General features: G+C 51.9%; 3 protein-coding genes across 11 annotated transcripts in view; 1 reads left to right on the top strand and 2 right to left on the bottom strand.

The window, feature by feature from the left end:
- Positions 1–5,507, bottom strand: part of SGSM2 (small G protein signaling modulator 2) — a 34,664-nt gene extending 29,157 nt beyond the window's left edge. For all 6 annotated transcript variants that reach the window (XM_063402953.1, XM_063402956.1, XM_063402955.1 and 3 more), the window contains exon 1: positions 5,355–5,507. In XM_063402953.1, the coding sequence (XP_063259023.1) occupies positions 5,355–5,411 (57 nt within the window). In that variant the 5' untranslated portion in view covers positions 5,412–5,507. The remainder of the gene's footprint in view (positions 1–5,354) is intronic.
- A 527-nt stretch (positions 5,508–6,034) lies between these two features.
- On the bottom strand, positions 6,035–14,921 carry TNFAIP1 (TNF alpha induced protein 1). Of its 4 annotated transcripts, none has more exons than XM_063402948.1 (8): positions 14,784–14,833; positions 14,146–14,239; positions 13,068–13,445; positions 11,607–11,776; positions 10,885–10,974; positions 10,746–10,798; positions 9,990–10,185; positions 6,035–9,644 (listed from the first exon to the last, which is right to left on the bottom strand). In XM_063402948.1, exons 3-8 carry the CDS (start codon positions 13,282–13,284, stop codon positions 9,426–9,428), a joined length of 945 nt encoding a protein of 314 aa, XP_063259018.1. In that variant the 5' UTR covers positions 13,285–13,445; positions 14,146–14,239; positions 14,784–14,833; the 3' UTR covers positions 6,035–9,425. The 4 variants fall into 4 exon arrangements, with proteins under 4 accessions (XP_063259018.1, XP_063259016.1, XP_063259017.1 ...); XM_063402946.1 differs by having other exon boundaries at positions 14,137–14,239; positions 14,784–14,830; XM_063402947.1 differs by lacking the exon at positions 14,146–14,239 and having other exon boundaries at positions 14,784–14,921.
- Positions 14,864–16,794, top strand: IFT20 (intraflagellar transport 20). Its single transcript, XM_063402951.1, has 4 exons — positions 14,864–15,093; positions 15,301–15,386; positions 15,939–16,042; positions 16,458–16,794. Exons 1-4 carry the CDS (start codon positions 14,967–14,969, stop codon positions 16,537–16,539), a joined length of 399 nt encoding a protein of 132 aa, XP_063259021.1. The 5' UTR covers positions 14,864–14,966; the 3' UTR covers positions 16,540–16,794.
- Positions 16,795–17,378: the final 584 nt, after the last annotated feature.

Below are 17,378 nucleotides of genomic sequence, written 5' to 3'. Positions count from 1 at the left end.
AGTAAGTGCTACCATGGCAGAAGACTTAACCAGACACTATCTTCCAACATTTACAGCTAACTGGGTACCACTTCATGGCACTGACAGGTCCCAAGGTTTTGAGCTTTTCCACTCAGTGATGGACCAGGAGAAGCTGCAGGTGCAGTGCTCCATCGACAGCTGGGCTCTGCAGTGCCTGTGGAGGTGCCTTCTCCGGTTTGGAGGGCTCTCTCCTCCAGCAAGACCATCTGTGAGAGCAATTCTGGGTGCTGGAATTAAACATCTCCTCCCCCAGTAATCATCTTGGGGCCTCTGTGCCCACTCCTACACCCCCAGCCTGGCTGGCAGCAGGCTGCATCTCTGGCACTTGCTGCACGAGCCTTTCAACACATGGCATTTGCCTCACTCCAAATTCTGGATCAAGTGGATCCTCCAGAATTTGTGCTCCTTATCAAACAGGAGCCTGCTGAGTTGTAAAGAAAACATCGGAGGGGAAAGAGCAAACATGTAAGAGGCTTTAAAAGTGTAGAACATGTTTTATAGCTGAGGACTTCAAAACAAGTCTTTTGCACTTTATAAAACCTGGCTCGCTGCTCACACCTGAGGCCTGACATTATAAACTCTGAGCCAGGCAATTTGTTTCCTTCCTGTGGCGTTTCTGACATGGCTGTTAGAACATAGGACCTGACAGTGAAGCAGCTGGAGGTGGAGGAGTAAGAGGGTATCAAAGAAGAAGCAGAGGTGTGAGGAGGTCTCGTGAATGGTCACTCACATCTGGATTATCCTGTGTACTCAGCAATCCCTTTGGCACAGTTTTATTCACTGAAGGAAAGGGCTGAAGCACTACTGGCAGAAAACAACCCTGAGTGCTGCTGGCATGAGGACAGAGAGACTGCCCTGGTGCAGCACAGAGCCACCGCACTGCCAGGGAGTCACACCAGCCTCTGCACATATAACTCAACGTCACAGACATGACCTCAGGACTACAGACCATGAAATCAGTCTCAGCATGCCAGAGAACAGGAACTGGAATTCAAGTCCTAACAACAGGGAGGAAGAAGAATCATTTTGAGGAGCAAACGCTTCAAGTGCTCAGCAGCCAATTCATTGCTACCACGTATTTCCCAGGCACACCTCAATCAGCTCAGTATGTTATTTAGATCCCAGTCAACCAAAATTTTAAGTGTATAAAAATGAGAAAGAAAAGGGCTTCAGATTCAATAATCAATCCTACTTTTCTAGAGCAGCACCATCCAGTGTCTCTCAGGAGATTTCAATCCCCAGACTCCAGAGCTAAGGACACAGAGCAGGCTCTCTGTGTGTTCCCCACTGCCACCGGATGCCAAGCAAGCTCTGTGCATTTTCTGGAGAGTGACTGGATGTTATTAGAAAACATTTTTAAGGCATAGACAGGATATGAGAAGATTCAAAAGCTGGAATGCAGTGTTCTTCAATCCCACGTCATTCCTCACTGCCACGTAATTCATGGATGCTCCAGGCAAGGAGCTAAAGCAAGTGTTTCTGATCAAATGGAACACGAGCTTTTTTTTTTTCCTTGCTTCCTTTATTCCCTTGCAGTATTGCACAGCTATTCATAGGGAATTCTGCTGCTTTTTCTCTCTTCTCAGGAGGCCCTTGACAATGGAGCATTTTAAGCACAAACCTCCACACACACCCACTGGCAGCTACTAGCAGACCTGACCAAACTGCAAATTAACTTCATTAACAGAAACATCACCACCTGCCCCCACAGGGGAGGAATCAGCCGGCCTGCACCTGTGCTGGTGCAAGGGCAGGAGGGCTGCTCCCAGAGCCTGAGGAGGAGCCCGTGCAGCCGGAGGAGCGCTGGGCCAGCTGAGGCACCCGCTCCTGCCCCAGCCTTGGAAACATCTTCCTGTTCTCTGTGCCCCCCCTGCAGAGCAGCACAGGAGCCCCACGTCCTCACCAGGCTGGTGTCTGTACCTGCCCGGTGGCACAGGGAGGTGACACTCGGTGTCACCGTCCCTGAACCAGCTGCAGCAGGAACCGCACCAGCCACAGCCCGGGACACCTGCCCGCCCTGGAAACGGTGCCAGGCTCGGGGGCACGGCTCTGCCAACCACGGCACGGGCAGGAAAGCTCTGCTACCCAAGGAAAGGTCCCGGCGCTTGAGGAGTACACAAGATCAGCATTACACAGATAAAGCAAAGCAGATTCCTCAGCATTTGCAGCATGTTCTAATGGATCACTGCTCTGACTTTCTCCCACATCCAACAAGGGCCAAAACTTTCAGAAGCAGTCAAACACTGAACAAACATCACAATACATGGGTTATTTATTAAGTTTCACGCAGGAAATACACAAGAGAAATGCCTTTGTGTTTATTTTTTTAAAATGTTATTATAAGGAAACTTTAAAAATGGTAAAGAAGAATGCTCATAACATACCACAATAACCAGGAACACAGTTAAAGCCTATAGCATTTTTTCCTCAAAGGAGAAAACCTAATATCTAGCATCCATGTCTTCTTCAGCTTGTGCAGCTACTGCTCACCTCCTTTATTGACAGCTCCTGCTGCACTGACTCCTTACTCCTGATGAAAGACTGGTAGTGTAATAAAAGCTGTTCAATAACTATTGCAATTCTGCTCAGAAGTCCTTACATTTCAGCTGCAGGCTGAGCAATTGAGTTTCTGAAGTGTTCTGAAATCGTTCAGGGTAGAACTGCTAAGGTTATTGTTATCCTGTTTGTTTCACAGCTAGAAAGTACTGTTTAAATCCAGAAATGGCAAAACCCTCCATTTCAGGAGGCAAAAGGAAATGGTCAGAGAAAAAAAAGCCTGTTTTATGAGTCTGCTTGTCACAACAGATTTTCCTGCAGAGAGAGATAAATGCTTGAAATGTGAACTTCCAAGCGGCCTCAGCATGAGTCCCAGCAGTTACATTTTCTAAACACATTACATGTCCTCCCTTCTGTGAGAGCCAACAAAATACATTCCCTACCAATGGGAACTGAATGTCCATCTGAGGAAAAGCAAACAGCATTAAATTTCCCAAAGGAAAAATGCAGAAGTTTTAGCTGAGACACTGAGGCAAAATAAACTAAACATTTGCACCAAGTGACTTTGGAGATGACTGTTCTATACTTTGCAATTTTTTGAATTTTAATAGGCTTGGTGGGACAGCCCACAGAAAGAATCTGCTGCCTCTGAACTCCTTTGGCCATTGATGTTATGGGAAAATGATTCAAAAGGAAATAGAGTCTGTGTTTAAAGGGAAGAGAAGGGGACCAGGGCTCTGAACAGACATGGGCATGGAGTCAGGTTTTCCCAGCAAGTCCCCACCACAGCCAGCAGGCAGAAGTGTCTGTGTGAAGTCACACATGATAAAAAATGAGGTTGAAAACTGTATTGGAAAAAGTTAATTACAGTCATTAAGGGCAGCATCATCTGGTGGGTGGTTACTAGAGGCTTGTGTTCAATTCCTGCCTCTGTCAACTGATTATTGAAGACAAATAAAATCTCCTTTTCAGTGTCTCCAACTGCCTCCTGAGCCATTCTCCTACTGTGAGCACAGACAGGGCCCTTCCACAGGTCTGTGAGGGCACAGGTGAGGGGCGTTACCTCAACCTGCCTATGAACAACAATAGCCTCATGGCTATTTTAGGCTGGAAAACTCTGGCCAACCCCTAAAAAGCCAAGCCACTCTAAGTGCTCTAAAAGAGCATTGGTGAGGATTTGGAGAAGGAAAAACAAATCAGAGCCAAAACAAAAATGCAGATGACACAGAAGATACAAATAACACTTTCAAGCATTATTCAAGTCATTTAAAAACCAGAGTCCAATTAAAAACATTTTAGAGACTTTAAGAACAAATTAGCCTCAGATTTTTTAATTACACACTACTTCTCAGCTTGAGCTGGCTTGGATCACCAAAATCCATTTCACTTTCCATCTCATGCATTAGCACAAGACTGTGATGTTCACACTTGGAAAACATTTATCAGATTTATTTATATATTTCAGCATTACTCAGGAGAGAAAGTGCACCCACTTCTAAATAAAACCTTACATTGCCTCAGCTCAAAGGTTCTAGTTCAAGCAGAGATTTCTAATTGAAGTGGCAGGTTCGTGGCAGCATTCAGCAGGTACCACCTGCCCAGAGCCAGCTGGGTCATCCCGGGACACAGCCCTCTCCACATACAGAGTGTCCTCAATGTGTCTGTCCCTGCTCTGCCCCTCCACATCCCCATGTTCTGATGGGAACTGATGTGTTCTGATTCCAGCATTAATGTGTACCAGGACACGGGAGCTGGGCTCAGGAACCTTGGCCATAGCAACAGCTTTCCATCTCAACTCTGTCGGCTCCTGCTGCTTCCCCAGCAGTGAACTGGGGAGGGAAAGTCCAGAAGGGCAGGTGCCTGCTTAAAATACCTTTTACTGCTGTGATGGACAAGCATTACATCTTCACTGCTGTGGAACAACCAGCAGCTACACGCAGCTCACCACAGCCAGCCCCACAAAAATACAAAATACAGTATCTGAGTGCATGGGGAGAGGCGGCCGCGGGGAGCCCCACCTGGAACGCGCCCCAGAGGTGCTCATGGTCCGGTGCTTGTGCACACCACGGGCACCTCCTCCCACCTCGGCAGGAGCCTTGCCCTGCGGCAGGAGCTGCTCCAGCGCGATGCCAGCGCAGCCAACACTCCCGCCGGGCAAGGATCGCGCCCGCCAGGTACGGAGCACCTGCGAGCACCCCCTGAGCCCAGGGCTCCGTGCGACAGCCGAGTGCCACCAGCGCAAAGGCCGGTGTGACCGCACAGCTCCGCTCGGGTGCGGGTTGGGCTCTCCATGCACACACGGCTCCGGCCGCCCCCGGCCGGGGATGTCGCACGGGTGTGTGCAGGGACAGCCACCCAATTAACCCTGCCCACGCCACAAGCACCTGCGAGTCAGCTCGGCTCATCCACGGACACCTCAGGAATAGCGTTCGTATCCCCGATTTCCCCCCCTTCTCCTCTAAAGCTCACAGTTAAGGAAAAAGTCATAAAAACGAGTGCTACGGGAACCACAAGCCCCGGGAAAGGGAGCGGGAGCCGACGTCAGCCTCCCGCGGCAGCGGGAGCCCGGCGAGCGGCGTCCCCGCTGCAGGTGCGCCCGGAGAAAAGAGCTCCGAGGCTCTCCCGGAGCAGCATCGCCCCGCCGGGGCAGATCCGCGTTGCCGGCGCGGCGCGGGCGGGCGCGCAGGGCTGCGGCGGACAAACACCGCTCCCGCTGAGGGAACCGGCCCCGGCCGCGCCTCAGGGCGTTCCTCAGGCGCCGCGCGGTCCGACCCGCGGCCCCCGGGGACGGACCCCGGAGCGCGGGGCTCTGCCCGCCGCACAGCCCCGGCCCTCACCTCCTTCTTGACGTTCCACAGCAGCTTGTCCTTCACGGCGTCCGCCGAGCAGCTCATGTTGGCGGGCCCGGGGCGCTCACACCTCCCGACCCGGGCCCGCCGCCATCTTCACCGCGGCGTGACGTCAGCGGGCGGGGCGGGGGCGCCGCCCGGCCGCGGGGGGGCGCCGTGCGCGGGCAGAGGCGCGGCGGGAGGGGGGACAGAGGGACAGGGGGGGACAGAGGGGACAGGGGGGGACAGAGGGACAGGTGGGACGGGGGGGACAGAGGGACAGGGGGGGACAGGGGGGGACAGAGGGACAGGGGGGGACGGGGGGGACAGAGGGACAGGGAGGGACAGAGGGGACAGGGAGGGACAGAGGGGGACGGGGGGGACAGAGGGGGACGGGGGGGACAGAGGGGGACGGGGGGGACAGAGGGGGACGAGGGGACGGGGGGGACAGAGGGGACGGGGGGGACAGAGGGGACGGGGGGGACGGAGGGACGGGGGGGACAGGGGGGGACAGGGGGACAGGGGAGACAGAGGGACGGGGGGGGGGGACAGAGGGGGGACACTGCTCTGCTGCCAGTCCCTTTCTGGGAGCACCAGCCCCAAATCTTCGGTGGGGACAACGGCAACAGGAACAAAAGTTCCAGAGACCAACAGTACCAATAAAAACCACATTTGATGCTGGAGAAGAATCAGAAGACAAAATATAACATTTTATTAAAAATTAGTGTTCTATTTCCACTTAATGCACTGATGAAACACTTTAATCAACAGGTAATTGATTATTACTGCATTAACTACATACTTTATCTGCAAAGAAGACTCTTAAAAGTTAGACATTAAAATAAAACAAAGACTGAATCTCTAAGAAAGTAACTTGATCACAGAATGTCAGTTTAAACAAGATCAGCAACCATATTTGCTATCCTCTGAATATAAAATATCATCGAAATCCAAAAGGATCCTTTACTCTTAATAAACAAATTAAGTGTCAGCCACCCTGTGAGGTAGGGGAGGGTCTTACTGCCGGTTCCACTGGATGAGAAGTGTCACACACAGAAAACAGAGCCCGCCGTGTGTCCTTGAGGCAGGGACAGAGCTGGGCCAGGACTCACCTCCCAGGCACAGCCCAGCGCTCCCACAGCACAGGGCACGGGGCTGTGAGCACTGAGTGCCAAGGATTGTCACAGAACACAGCCTAACTCTGCAAGGCAAGGGCTGCTGGGCAGACCCGTCCGGGTCTGGTAATCTCCAGTATTGCCTGGAGACAATTCTGCCTGAAAATGAAAAACCTCGAGAAGAACAAAGCCGAACCAAGCCCACAGTAAGCAATGCCCATTCAAACACAGCTCTCGGTGACAGCACAGCCCCTCCAATACCCTCCCTGTCCATCACTTATTTTCTATTTTAATCAAGAAGTGCAAAAGATAGAAGTCACTGGGGTGGAACACTGCAGCAGGATAAACGTCTCCTGTTCACGAACACAAAGTTGCAGGTTAAGCAGTGACTTTTGTGTCACCCTGCAGAGCTCTCTGCTCTGACCCTGCTGCCTCACAAACACAGAGAGCTCCTTCCAGCAGGCACTCGGACACCGAGCCCCCCTCCCTCCCTGCGGGGGCCCGAGGCTGCTGGCAGGGCCCTGGGACTGCCTGGGAAACATCCGGGGCCCTCTGGCACAGGGCTGGCAGGGAAAGGCTCCCCTGCACTCCCTCCATCTGCCAAGGCAGTGCCCGAATGCACAACGGTCTGACTGGATTTAGAGTGAAGAGACAGCGAGTCCTGTAAGAACGACAGCTAATTTTGTTAATGAATCCTGTGAGTACAGAAAGCCTCTGGAGTAGCACACAGATCTGACATTCTCTTTTACACACTCCTTCCTATACCCATCCTCCCTAGAAAAAAATAAATGCAAATATGACATTTTTCTGCTTATAACTTCATCTAAACACAGTTTTGCAAGGTTATCAGCATCACTTACGTACTCTGTTAACATTCACTATGACAGTAACAAGAAAAAAATACTATAAATCATTTGCCAAGAAACAGAAGTGCCATGTGTTTTTTAAATGGCATCAGCCTTTGCTACAAGACACAAAAAAGCACAAGATAATAACTTGAAGCTATTAAATGCAGGACAAAGACCCCATCACTGCAGCCTCTGCTGGTGCCTTCAAATTAAATAGCATTAGTGGAGGGAAAAAATTTTTAAAATCCATATCACATTCTAGCAGAAATAGAGAGAAATACCACAAAAATCTTAGTTGAAACTAATCTCAACAGCTGTATTTTCCCTGGCACAACAGAATAACCAGCCAGAAAACAAAAACTTACAGAAAGCAATATAAAAGAGGTTGTAGGATTATTAGAGATTTCAAGAGGCCTTTCACAAGCAGGCAGGTGCATCCCTGTGCAATGCTGCTTCCTGAATGTGAAGAGAATGAAGTGAATCCTGCCACATGTAGAGGCAAGAAAATCCCACAAGTCTGTTAGTGTTTTCTTACTAACCCACAACAATTTAATTTTCAAAAACCTAATGAGTGCAAATAATTTTTTGTTCCCTCTCCTGCTTATTACTCCCAAACCATCTACTTCTCCTTATGAACTCCCTGCATTAGTTTTGTATTATTTTCTTGTCAGGCTTGTGCAGTAATTTCCTTTAAATCTTACAGCTAGATTTGGCACTGGTCAAAGTGGTTCAAGACTGACCATTGTGGAATCTGCAGCTTCGTGACCGAGTATGATACAGGAACACAAAGGCAGCTCTGGGACATATCCAACATATGCCCAGCTCCCCGTGGGCAGCCAGCAGGCATAACCATCAATGACAGTGGCAAAACTGCTACCTACAGCTCAAACAAACAAGCTTTTTAAACATTGTTTAAAAATACAATGGCTTTTCATACTAAACTTGAAACTGTTTCCAGAAAATTTCCATATTTGCAGAGCAGACTTGACTCCCACCTCCTGAAGTGCCCTGTACAATTAGCACCCAGCCAAGCACTCGTAATAAAAGTGATTATTTCAGGTTAAAATCCAGTATAAGCCACTTCTCTCCTGTGCCCAAAGCCTCTTGCACTTCCATGCTAGAACAGTATTTTCACAGCTGTTTTTCTTCTTCAACTTCTACACTCTAGAAGGGATTCAGGACACAGAACTTGAATTCACATGTCCTAGCCTTAGAAAACACTGTTTAGCCTGTACTTCTCCAGCCCCCACAGTATCTCCCCCACTGCTTGAGAAATTTAACATTAAATAACACTTTTAGGCCACAGGAGAAAACCAATGTAAAACCAATTCCCCAGATTGCCCTTGTTTATATAAACAGGATTTCACTGTGACAAGCTGCAACCAGGGCAACACTGCCACAATCTGCCCAAGTCGCTTCCTTCAGGTTTCATCCCTCACCATACCCATTGCCCCTGTCCCAGGACAAGCCATTATCTACACATTTACATTTTCAGAGATTTCCATTTTTCTCATGGGGAGGCTGATGACTTGATTCTTACCACTTTGGAAGAGATTGCCTTGGAATCAATGAGTTTTAAAGACACTCTCCTGAAACACCAACCTCTGAAGGTGTTCTGGGGACGGGGTGGGAGAGCACAGGTGCAGCTGACTGGCAGCCAAACGTTTCTCCTGGGGTTATCCCATGTAGTGTCTGCCAAGAGCAGCCACATTCAAGTCCTCTCTTCAGGATCTTGAGTTAATAACTGCAAGTTCCATATACAAAGCCCTGCAAGGGGAGCTGTCTGGAGAGAGCTTTTTCAAACCGCGCCACCTCACACAGGAAGAGCAGTGCTGCTCACAGCGAGGGTGAAACTGGCAAACTGTTAGATAGGAAAGAGCAACCACACACTGAGAACCAGCGCTCCAAACCCCCTCTCCCCAGCAGGAACAGGGCCAGCCTGCAGGTAAAGCACAAGGTGCACAGCTCAGTTCTCCGAGCCCTTGGCCTCCAGTGCTGCTCTGTGCACACAGATCCCCGTTTGCTCTCTAGGGAGCTCCGTAAGGTCAGCAGCAGAGTCTGGGGATCCCTGGCTCCTGTGGCAGGCCAGCAGCAGGAGCAGCCCTGCTGCAGGGGCGCTAGTGGCCGAGCTGGCGGTCGTCGTAGGTGCTGTACCTCTTGACGTGGATGCGGCGCACGCGCTCGCGCAGCTCCAGGCCCTCGTCGTCCTCGCTGTGCGAGGCCTGGCTGCGGCTGCGGCTCGTGGCCTCCAGCAGGGAGTTGTCCGGGACACGCGGCGTCTCGTACAGCAGGACGTTCAGGGTCTCCTCATAAATTCGTGCCTCGGGGAATTCAACCTACAGCAGACAGCACACGTCCTGCTCCTCATCCATCGGGGTAACAACTGGAACACGCGCCCACGCGTGAAAAGGCACCGAGCCACAAACCCACACGTTATAAAGAGAGCAAAAAACTTCTGGTGGAGGGTTACTCCCAGCACCAGGTCACCTCCCTCACCCAATCTTTTAGATTGCTCTAGAAGGGAATACAGTATCTCCAATTCTTAACGTTGGACCCTGGTAACCCCAGCTGCAGCACTGCAAATTAGAAGTTAACTCCTGAGGCTGGAGAAACTCTGCAGCCTCACCAAGCTAACCACGACCATTTCTAACCCGCAGCACGGGTGGCTGAAGCTGCGTTACCTTGGTTTGCTTCTTCTCCGTGGCGTAGACGATGGAGGTGCAGCAGACCTCGGCCAGCTTGCGGCCTTGCCCGTAGAAGGACCAGCAGCAGATCTCGTCCCCGATCACGTCCTTGATGAAGAGCACTCTGCCATTGAACCGCAGCGACAGCTTGTCAAACAGCTCGATGTTCTTCAGCAAGTTGTCATCTGAGTTACTGAAACACAGCAACAAAAGCAGGAACGAGGCTTTTCAAGCAGCCATCTCTGCCTGTTCCGCCAGCTTTCAGCACTGATCCAACTGCAGAATACAAATCAGCAGTGACTCACTGCCGCATGCTGCCAAGGAAAGAGGGGTAATAGCCCACTTCAGATACAAACACCATGCTCTGACCCCATGAGCAAACACACCGGCCTTCAGAGGTCAACTCACACCATTAATAAGGACAGCAGCATGTCCCAAACCATTACATCAACTGTCCCTGTTCTCTGGCTTGATGACAGCACAAGTCCACAGTCGGTGTGTGCTGGAAGGGCCATGTGCTCTGCACCCCGCACAGCACAGACACACTGCCAGGGTGAATGCACTATTTAAAAAATTCAGTTTTATTGATGGACACCCAATGTAGGGCCTTAATTACTTTTCAAAGCAAGATACAGTTGTCAAAACCCAAAACAAACCAAAAGAAGCCAAGTTAGGTCATCCATCATCATCTTCCACTCCCACAGTCAAAGAGAAACTTTCCCACTAAAATGAGGGAAAAAAGAAGGGACATACCTGGTGTAGGAGTATTTATTGTTGCTTCTATTATACAGCAGTTTAACAACAGGCTGTTGGGAGTGAGAGAAAAGAAGAACAGGTAAGTTCTGTGTTTCAATACATTTAGCATAAACCCACAGTTGATAAGAGCAGTTACTTTCATTGATGACTCTATCAGTCTCTCCTCTTCTTTTGGAGAGGTGATAATAGGGATGCTGCAGACAGGTTCATACAAGTCTTTCTTGTCCTGTTTTAATGAAAGAAGAAAGAGAGGAAATAAGACAGAAATGCTAAAGCTGACATTGCTGCTGCCTCCTTCAGCCCCTCTAGCCATGTTCCCAAACGCTGTGATGCACAGGAAAAGCTCTGGGTTGCTACAGTAACCACAGAGCTTACCTTGATCCGCAACCCAGAACCACAGCAGAGGTCTCTTATCCCCGGAAGGCAGCAGTAATTGAAATATTGGGATGCAGGTGGATGTCCTCAGCTAGAGCGAGGACAAGGCCTAGTCATACTTGGTTTAAGTGGGTTTATTATTCCATCCTTTCTTGAAGAAAAGGACTGGAGGAGTCTGCAGTAGTTTTAATCAACTCAAACCACTGCACAGAAGAGCATCAGCCACTGTGAACTGAACACTTGGCAGAACAGGATGTCCCCAACACGAGCCAGCCCTCGGGACACACAGCAAAAACCAAGCGTGGGCAGCACGGGCCACGTCCCCAGATCCCTCACCATCTATTTACTAAATAATATTTTAAAAATACCTTGTACACCTCAGACTTACTGCCACCTCTAAGGCCATGAAATAGTCTCTCAAGTTGTCTTAATTTGATAAGCAAAACAGCCATGGAACACTTCACAGGCTACTTCTGTTCTTACCTGCAGGGCTGCTTGGCACATGTCCACTAAGCCCTGGATGAGATAGTATTTGGCTTCTGCCATCAATGCCTTGATCTCCTGCCTGTGTTTTGGAAGTGCAATTGTGTCATCTCTGAGATAGTTTAAAATTGTTCCAAAGTGCTTCCCACAACGGTCTATAAGGATCCAGCCTGAAAAATAACCAACAGTCACCTCAACATTAGAGACTAGAAAAAGCTCCCTGGAGAGGTTAAAGAGCACTGAGGTTCCCTGACACTGCCCAGGACACTGCTCCCAGAGATTGCTGCAGCGCTGGGATTGTTGCAGGAACCCAACTCCAGAGCTACACTGTGATGCTGGGCAGTCAGAAACTCCCGAGAGCCAAGGAAAGACTAGAAGAGAGAATTCACCAATGTTTGCAACAAGTAGATTGGGGTAAGTTCTGTGGCCTAACAAGGAGGATTTGGCAATTCTCCAAACACATCTGCTGCTGCTGTTTGGAGTTAAAAAGAGAGAGAAATGTTCTGAAGATGCTAAAAGGCAGATCAGCTCAGAAAGCCCAGTGTGGGGGAAAAGCCGTTCTAGTCCCCAAACAGGAGCAAAGAACAGCACAGACACATCAGGAAGAAGAACAGAGGGGATGAAGCAGAGGAAACAGCAGCAAACGGACAAATTCTTGCATTTTTACAAAATCCCTGAAGTCACATTCCCTAAGGAAACAGGATGTCTGAGTGCTGCCAAACAATAGCAGCGTAGGATGCATGCACGCACAAAGCTCAGTGCCAAACCCTTTCCCACAACGTGGATGGCAGGAAAAAAGGTGTTATTTTAGAATCTAGGTACAGAAAACAACCTAGGAAAGTAAACTAAACCCCTGCTGGCTGTCCAGCTGGAGCTATCAGAACATGACTCTCATTTCCCATTCAGGCTGAGGCACTTACACAAAACTGCCTGTTTTGCCTTTTGTAATGTATCAGGGATTTAAAATATCCTGGGTCCAGCTGGAGGTGACACACTGCCTGACTGATCCCTAAACACTGCCATGGCACCATGAGCCATGACTCAAGCACGCTGCTTAGGAGAAGGGAAAAACAAAAGGATTTTTCAACAAAGCAAGGCAGGCTATTCTGAGCCTCAGAGCTGAAAACCGCATGTCCCTCCCTACGTGCGTGGTTCAAATAACGCCACTGCTCGATGTGACAGAAATGACAACCCACAGTCTGTTCAGTCTTTACAACACACCAACACCCTGCTCACCAGCTGTGAGGGCAGCAAAGAGGATCAGCCCTTCCCCAGTTCATTTGAGTAACAAAAACAGGTACTTCTATAAAGCCAAAGGACTGCTAGCACCAACAGGACTTGGCTGCCTAATGTTCCAAGTTATTTTTGGGACATATCATTCTCTACATCCCTAACAGAGTAAAACCACACCAAACCCCAGCTGTTTTACACAGCCGTCACCAACGAAAGCCGTTCCCTTACCTTCCTTGTCGGTGAGCACCTCCATCCTGCCGCTGAACATGGCCTTGAGCATGGTGTCGTGCCTGGTGAGCACCTGCACCGTGGTGTAGTACAGGGAGCCCCCCACGTTCAGCCGCACGTACTTGTTGCCCAGGCTGCCGCCCTTGAGCCCGGCGCCCTTGGGCTTGTGGCCCGCGGCCGGGCACAGGGCGCTGCCCAGGCAGGTGTCCCCCGACATGTCCTTCTGGAGGTAGATGACCACCCTGCAGCGCGCGGGCCGGGCCGGCCCCGCCGTGGTGCCGCTCACGCCTCCGCGGGCCGGCGCGGCGCGGCGCGGGCCAGCATCACCCCGGGGCGGCGCGCCCCACGGCCACGCCGCTCGCAGACCACGATGTCACCCTGCGGAAGAGACACTTCCTAAGGACACAGCTACGCACATCCTGACCAAACACCATGTAGCCACTCTGCAGACAATTCATGCAGCCACTGCGTTACATTTCTGAGGCACGTGAAACTCCTCCGGCTTCCTGTTACTGTATCTCCAGCCAACACTGCAAACATCACAGCGCTGAGGGCCAGGCTCAAACGCTGATGGAATTCAACTCCCCCTCGGCTTCCCAAAAGAACCCAGCTCTCTCTGAGTCCAGCTGAAATGCCCTGGAAGAGCTTCCTGCCCCTCCTTCAGCTGGGCTGTGTGTGCGTCCCCCTGAGCAGAGTTTGTTGACGTTGGTTTGACTTTTAACTGGAGATACAAATGTCTCTTTAAATGCCTCAGTACTGAAAAGATCAAAAGGTTCTATTTTCTGGTAACTCCTCTCATTCAAAACTCTCCTTCATCCATCCTGGAGCCCTGACCAGTGAATGTAGTTCTAATTTGAAAGGAAAATAAACAAGACTCCCCGTCACGTAGACCACTCTTTGTCACAGATGTCCTGCCTTGCTTTAAACCCTCAAGATCCCCTTTTGAGAGCAGTGGCGTGTTAGTAACAGCAGCCAGGCGGAACCTGTGAGGACACAGGAATGCAGCCTGTCCCAGCGAACACCTCAGAAGAGCCGGCGGTCAGTTCCGCCCCTCCGGGCAGTTTCTCACCGCTCTAACCGATAACGCAGCTAAACTCCAGCGAAGCAGCTGAACCGTCTGCCCAGGCAGCGCAACTCCTGTAAGCGGTCACTGAGGAGCTGTGAGGCCTCTGCTGTAAACAGTCACGGGATTTCTAATTACCCCCTTTGACACGACCGAAAATTCCCCACATCCCTTCCCGTCCCTTCCTGCCCCGCGCGGGAGGCAGGACGGGCTGGGAACAACGGGACCGGGACCCGGCCCTGCCCAGCAGCGCCGGGAGAAGGAGCGACCCGAACGGCCCGGGGGCACCCGAGGGTACCGGGGGAGAACCCGAGGGTACCGGGGGAGAACCCGAGGGTGCCGGGGGAGAACCCGAGGGTGCCGGGGGAGAACCCGAGGGTGCCGGGGGAGAACCCGAGGGTGCCGGGGGAGAACGGGAGCCCGCCCCTCCCTGAACCCCGGGCACGGGCCCGGCCCCGCGCGGGTCCCACGGAGCAGCCCGCGGGCCCGGCCCCCGCTCCGGCCCTGTCCCGGCACAGCCCGGGCCCTGCCCCGCTCCGCCCGAGTCCCCCGGGAATGCCGGCACGGCCCGGGACAGGCTCTGTCCGCCCCGGCCACCGGGGAAGCGGGCGGAGGCGGCCCGGCCCGGACAGCGCCCGGCCTCGCTCACTCACCCGCCGCGGCCGCCCCTCAGCGCGGGCCGTGCCCGGGAAGCGCCGGCCCGGAAGAGTTTGGCGGCTCCCGGCGGGCCCAGCGCTGGCGGGCGGGGCCGGGCGGGGCCGGGCAGCCGGGCAGTGTCAGCTGGAGGCCGGGCCCGCTCCGCTCCGCTCCGCTCGGCTCGGCTCGGCGCCCCGGCCATGGCGCAGGCCGTGCTGGGCGCCGCGGGGCTGCACTTCGACGAGCTGAACAAGCTGCGGGTGCTGGAGCCCGAGGTGGCGGCGCAGACGGCGCAGCTCCGCGAGGAGTGCCAGGCCTTCGTGGACAGTGAGTGCCGCGGGCCGGGCACCAGCGGCCCCGGGCACCTCCGGCCTCCTCCCGCCCCTCCCTGCGATCCCGCCCAAATCCTACGGCCTAGCTGCTTACAGTAAACTCTAAACGTACAGCTGCGTCTAAAACCCATACGGCAAAGCAGGAGCACTAGATCTCTTCAGGGCAGTTCTGGGTATCACTCGACGATGTTTTTCTTTACAGAAACAGCAGAATTTCAGAAGATGGTGGGCAGCTGGATTGAGCTCGTTGACGAACTGACCAAAGCTGCAGAAAGTGAGAAGATGAAGGTACTGTGCAGTGAACTCCTGGCTTCTCGTGTGCCTGTCCTGTGTGGGGCCTCTCTGTCCCTCCCTCCCTTTAGAGCAGAAGCATCGATTCTCGGTCAGCATCCTGTTGGCACTTTCCTGGGATTAACTGGGCCTTTTTCATTAATATTAATGATAATATTAATCGGTACTAATGAATTAATGAAGCCTGTGATGGTGTCGCATTACTCCATGTACCAGTCCTGCTCTCCCTGCTTGTCTGTATTTCTCACAGAAACAGAAGGTGTTTTTTTAGTCACTCCATCTTGGTAGAACTTGTCCTCCAGAGGCAGGAGGGGCCTCAGGTGGCCTGAGCTTGTCTGGCTGTAGGATCAGTGCCCAGTTTGTGTGTCCAGAGGAGTCACTGGCCTTGTTCCTGGAGTTTGGGGGAAACCCCGGGAGCCTCCCCCTGCCCAGTCCCTGAGGAGCACAGCAGCACCCTCCCTTCCTGCTGAAATGCCCAACCTGCTGGGAGGGAAAGGGGCTAAAGGAGTTAACCAGGACCCCTGCACAATCCCTGTCCTGTCCTGCCAGGCCATCGGGGCACGGAACCTGCTGAAGTCGATCGCAAAGCAGAGAGAGGCTCAGGAGCAGCAGCTCCAGGCTTTGATAGCCGAGAAGAAGATGCAGCTGGAAAGGTGAGGTTTGTGTTCAGTGCTCTGGGGCGTTGTACAGGCTGGGAAGGCTCAGGGCAGCCCAGGACAGACTGCCTGTGCTGTGGTTCAGACAGCCCTCCCTGCATCAAAGGTGTGTCCTGGCCAGGGCACACAGGAACAATGGCACAGGCCTGGGGTTCTGCAGTGAACCAAAGGTTCATCCCTGGGGACCTCAGGGCTGAACAGAGGCAGCCCGAGCTAGGGCAGTGCAGAACTCAGACACCTGCAACAGCCTCGTGTCTGGCTGATCACGGCCTTTAGAGCTGCTCAGAGCGGCTCAGGCACTGCTGCCTCCAGGTGACTCACACAGGCAGCCCAGCTCCCCCTGCACCTCCCGGGGGCTGCCCGGAGCCCCCTCCCACAGCTGGGGCTGCTGGAGCCTCTGCGTGTCCTGCAGGTACCGCATCGAGTACGAGACCCTCTGCAAAACCGAAGCGGACCAGAACGAGTTCATCGACCAGTTCATCTTCCAGAAATAGAGGACTCGAAGATAAAACCAACTCCCGTGGGAACTTGACCATTCCAGAATCTTGAGAATTTCAGAAATATGCAATTTCCACTGTGCAGGAGTGCAGATGGTTTGTGCAATGGAGGGGCTGTACCCCAGTTTGAGTGTATTGTGGCAATAAGGAGAGCTGACAGCTCACAGCTGCACAGACTGTTCTGGCCTTTGATTTTATACCAGTTTTGTACAGTCAGTAGTCCTAATTCAAATTACAGTTGAATTAATGCTACTGGTGCTTTGTTGTGTCTCTTTTTGAAATCTACAGCTCTTTCTTAGAAATCGGAATATAAATTATTGTTCTCAGACTGTCTGGCTGCACCAGAATTAGTTGCTCCTGCTGTTACTTTCCAGTGTAAGGGTTTAGACACAAGCAGCAGTATTGGATCTATATTGCCTATGTTCCTTTTTCTATAGAATTAGAAAAAAAAAAGACAGAAATGTATGGACCAGAGACACAAAAAAGCAGAAACTACCTAAGAAGAACTTTGAACTATTCCTGAGGCATGTCCATTCAGGGCTGTCATAATATGAGAGCTGAATCCTTTCATGGGCATTATTAGGCTGGAACACCAGACTGATGAGGGAAACTGTTCTGAGTGTCAGTGATGCCAGGCGTGCACAAACTGTATAAACTGCAAACACAAGTGTGAACTCAAGCCTCATGCTGAAGTGCAGATAAATGCATTTTGTGTATGTCTTTAGCACTTCACTATGGAGATGGTGCCCTTTCCAAATCCTGGGGAAGGCTTCAACCTTACACAGTGAAGTCTCAAATGTACCAGCAGTGTCTGAGCAGCTTCACAGGGCCCGACA

Source organism: Prinia subflava, chromosome 8 (assembly GCF_021018805.1).
Source record: "Prinia subflava isolate CZ2003 ecotype Zambia chromosome 8, Cam_Psub_1.2, whole genome shotgun sequence".
Lineage (NCBI taxonomy): Eukaryota > Metazoa > Chordata > Aves > Passeriformes > Cisticolidae > Prinia > Prinia subflava.
This window is presented reverse-complemented; position numbering and strand designations above follow the sequence as displayed.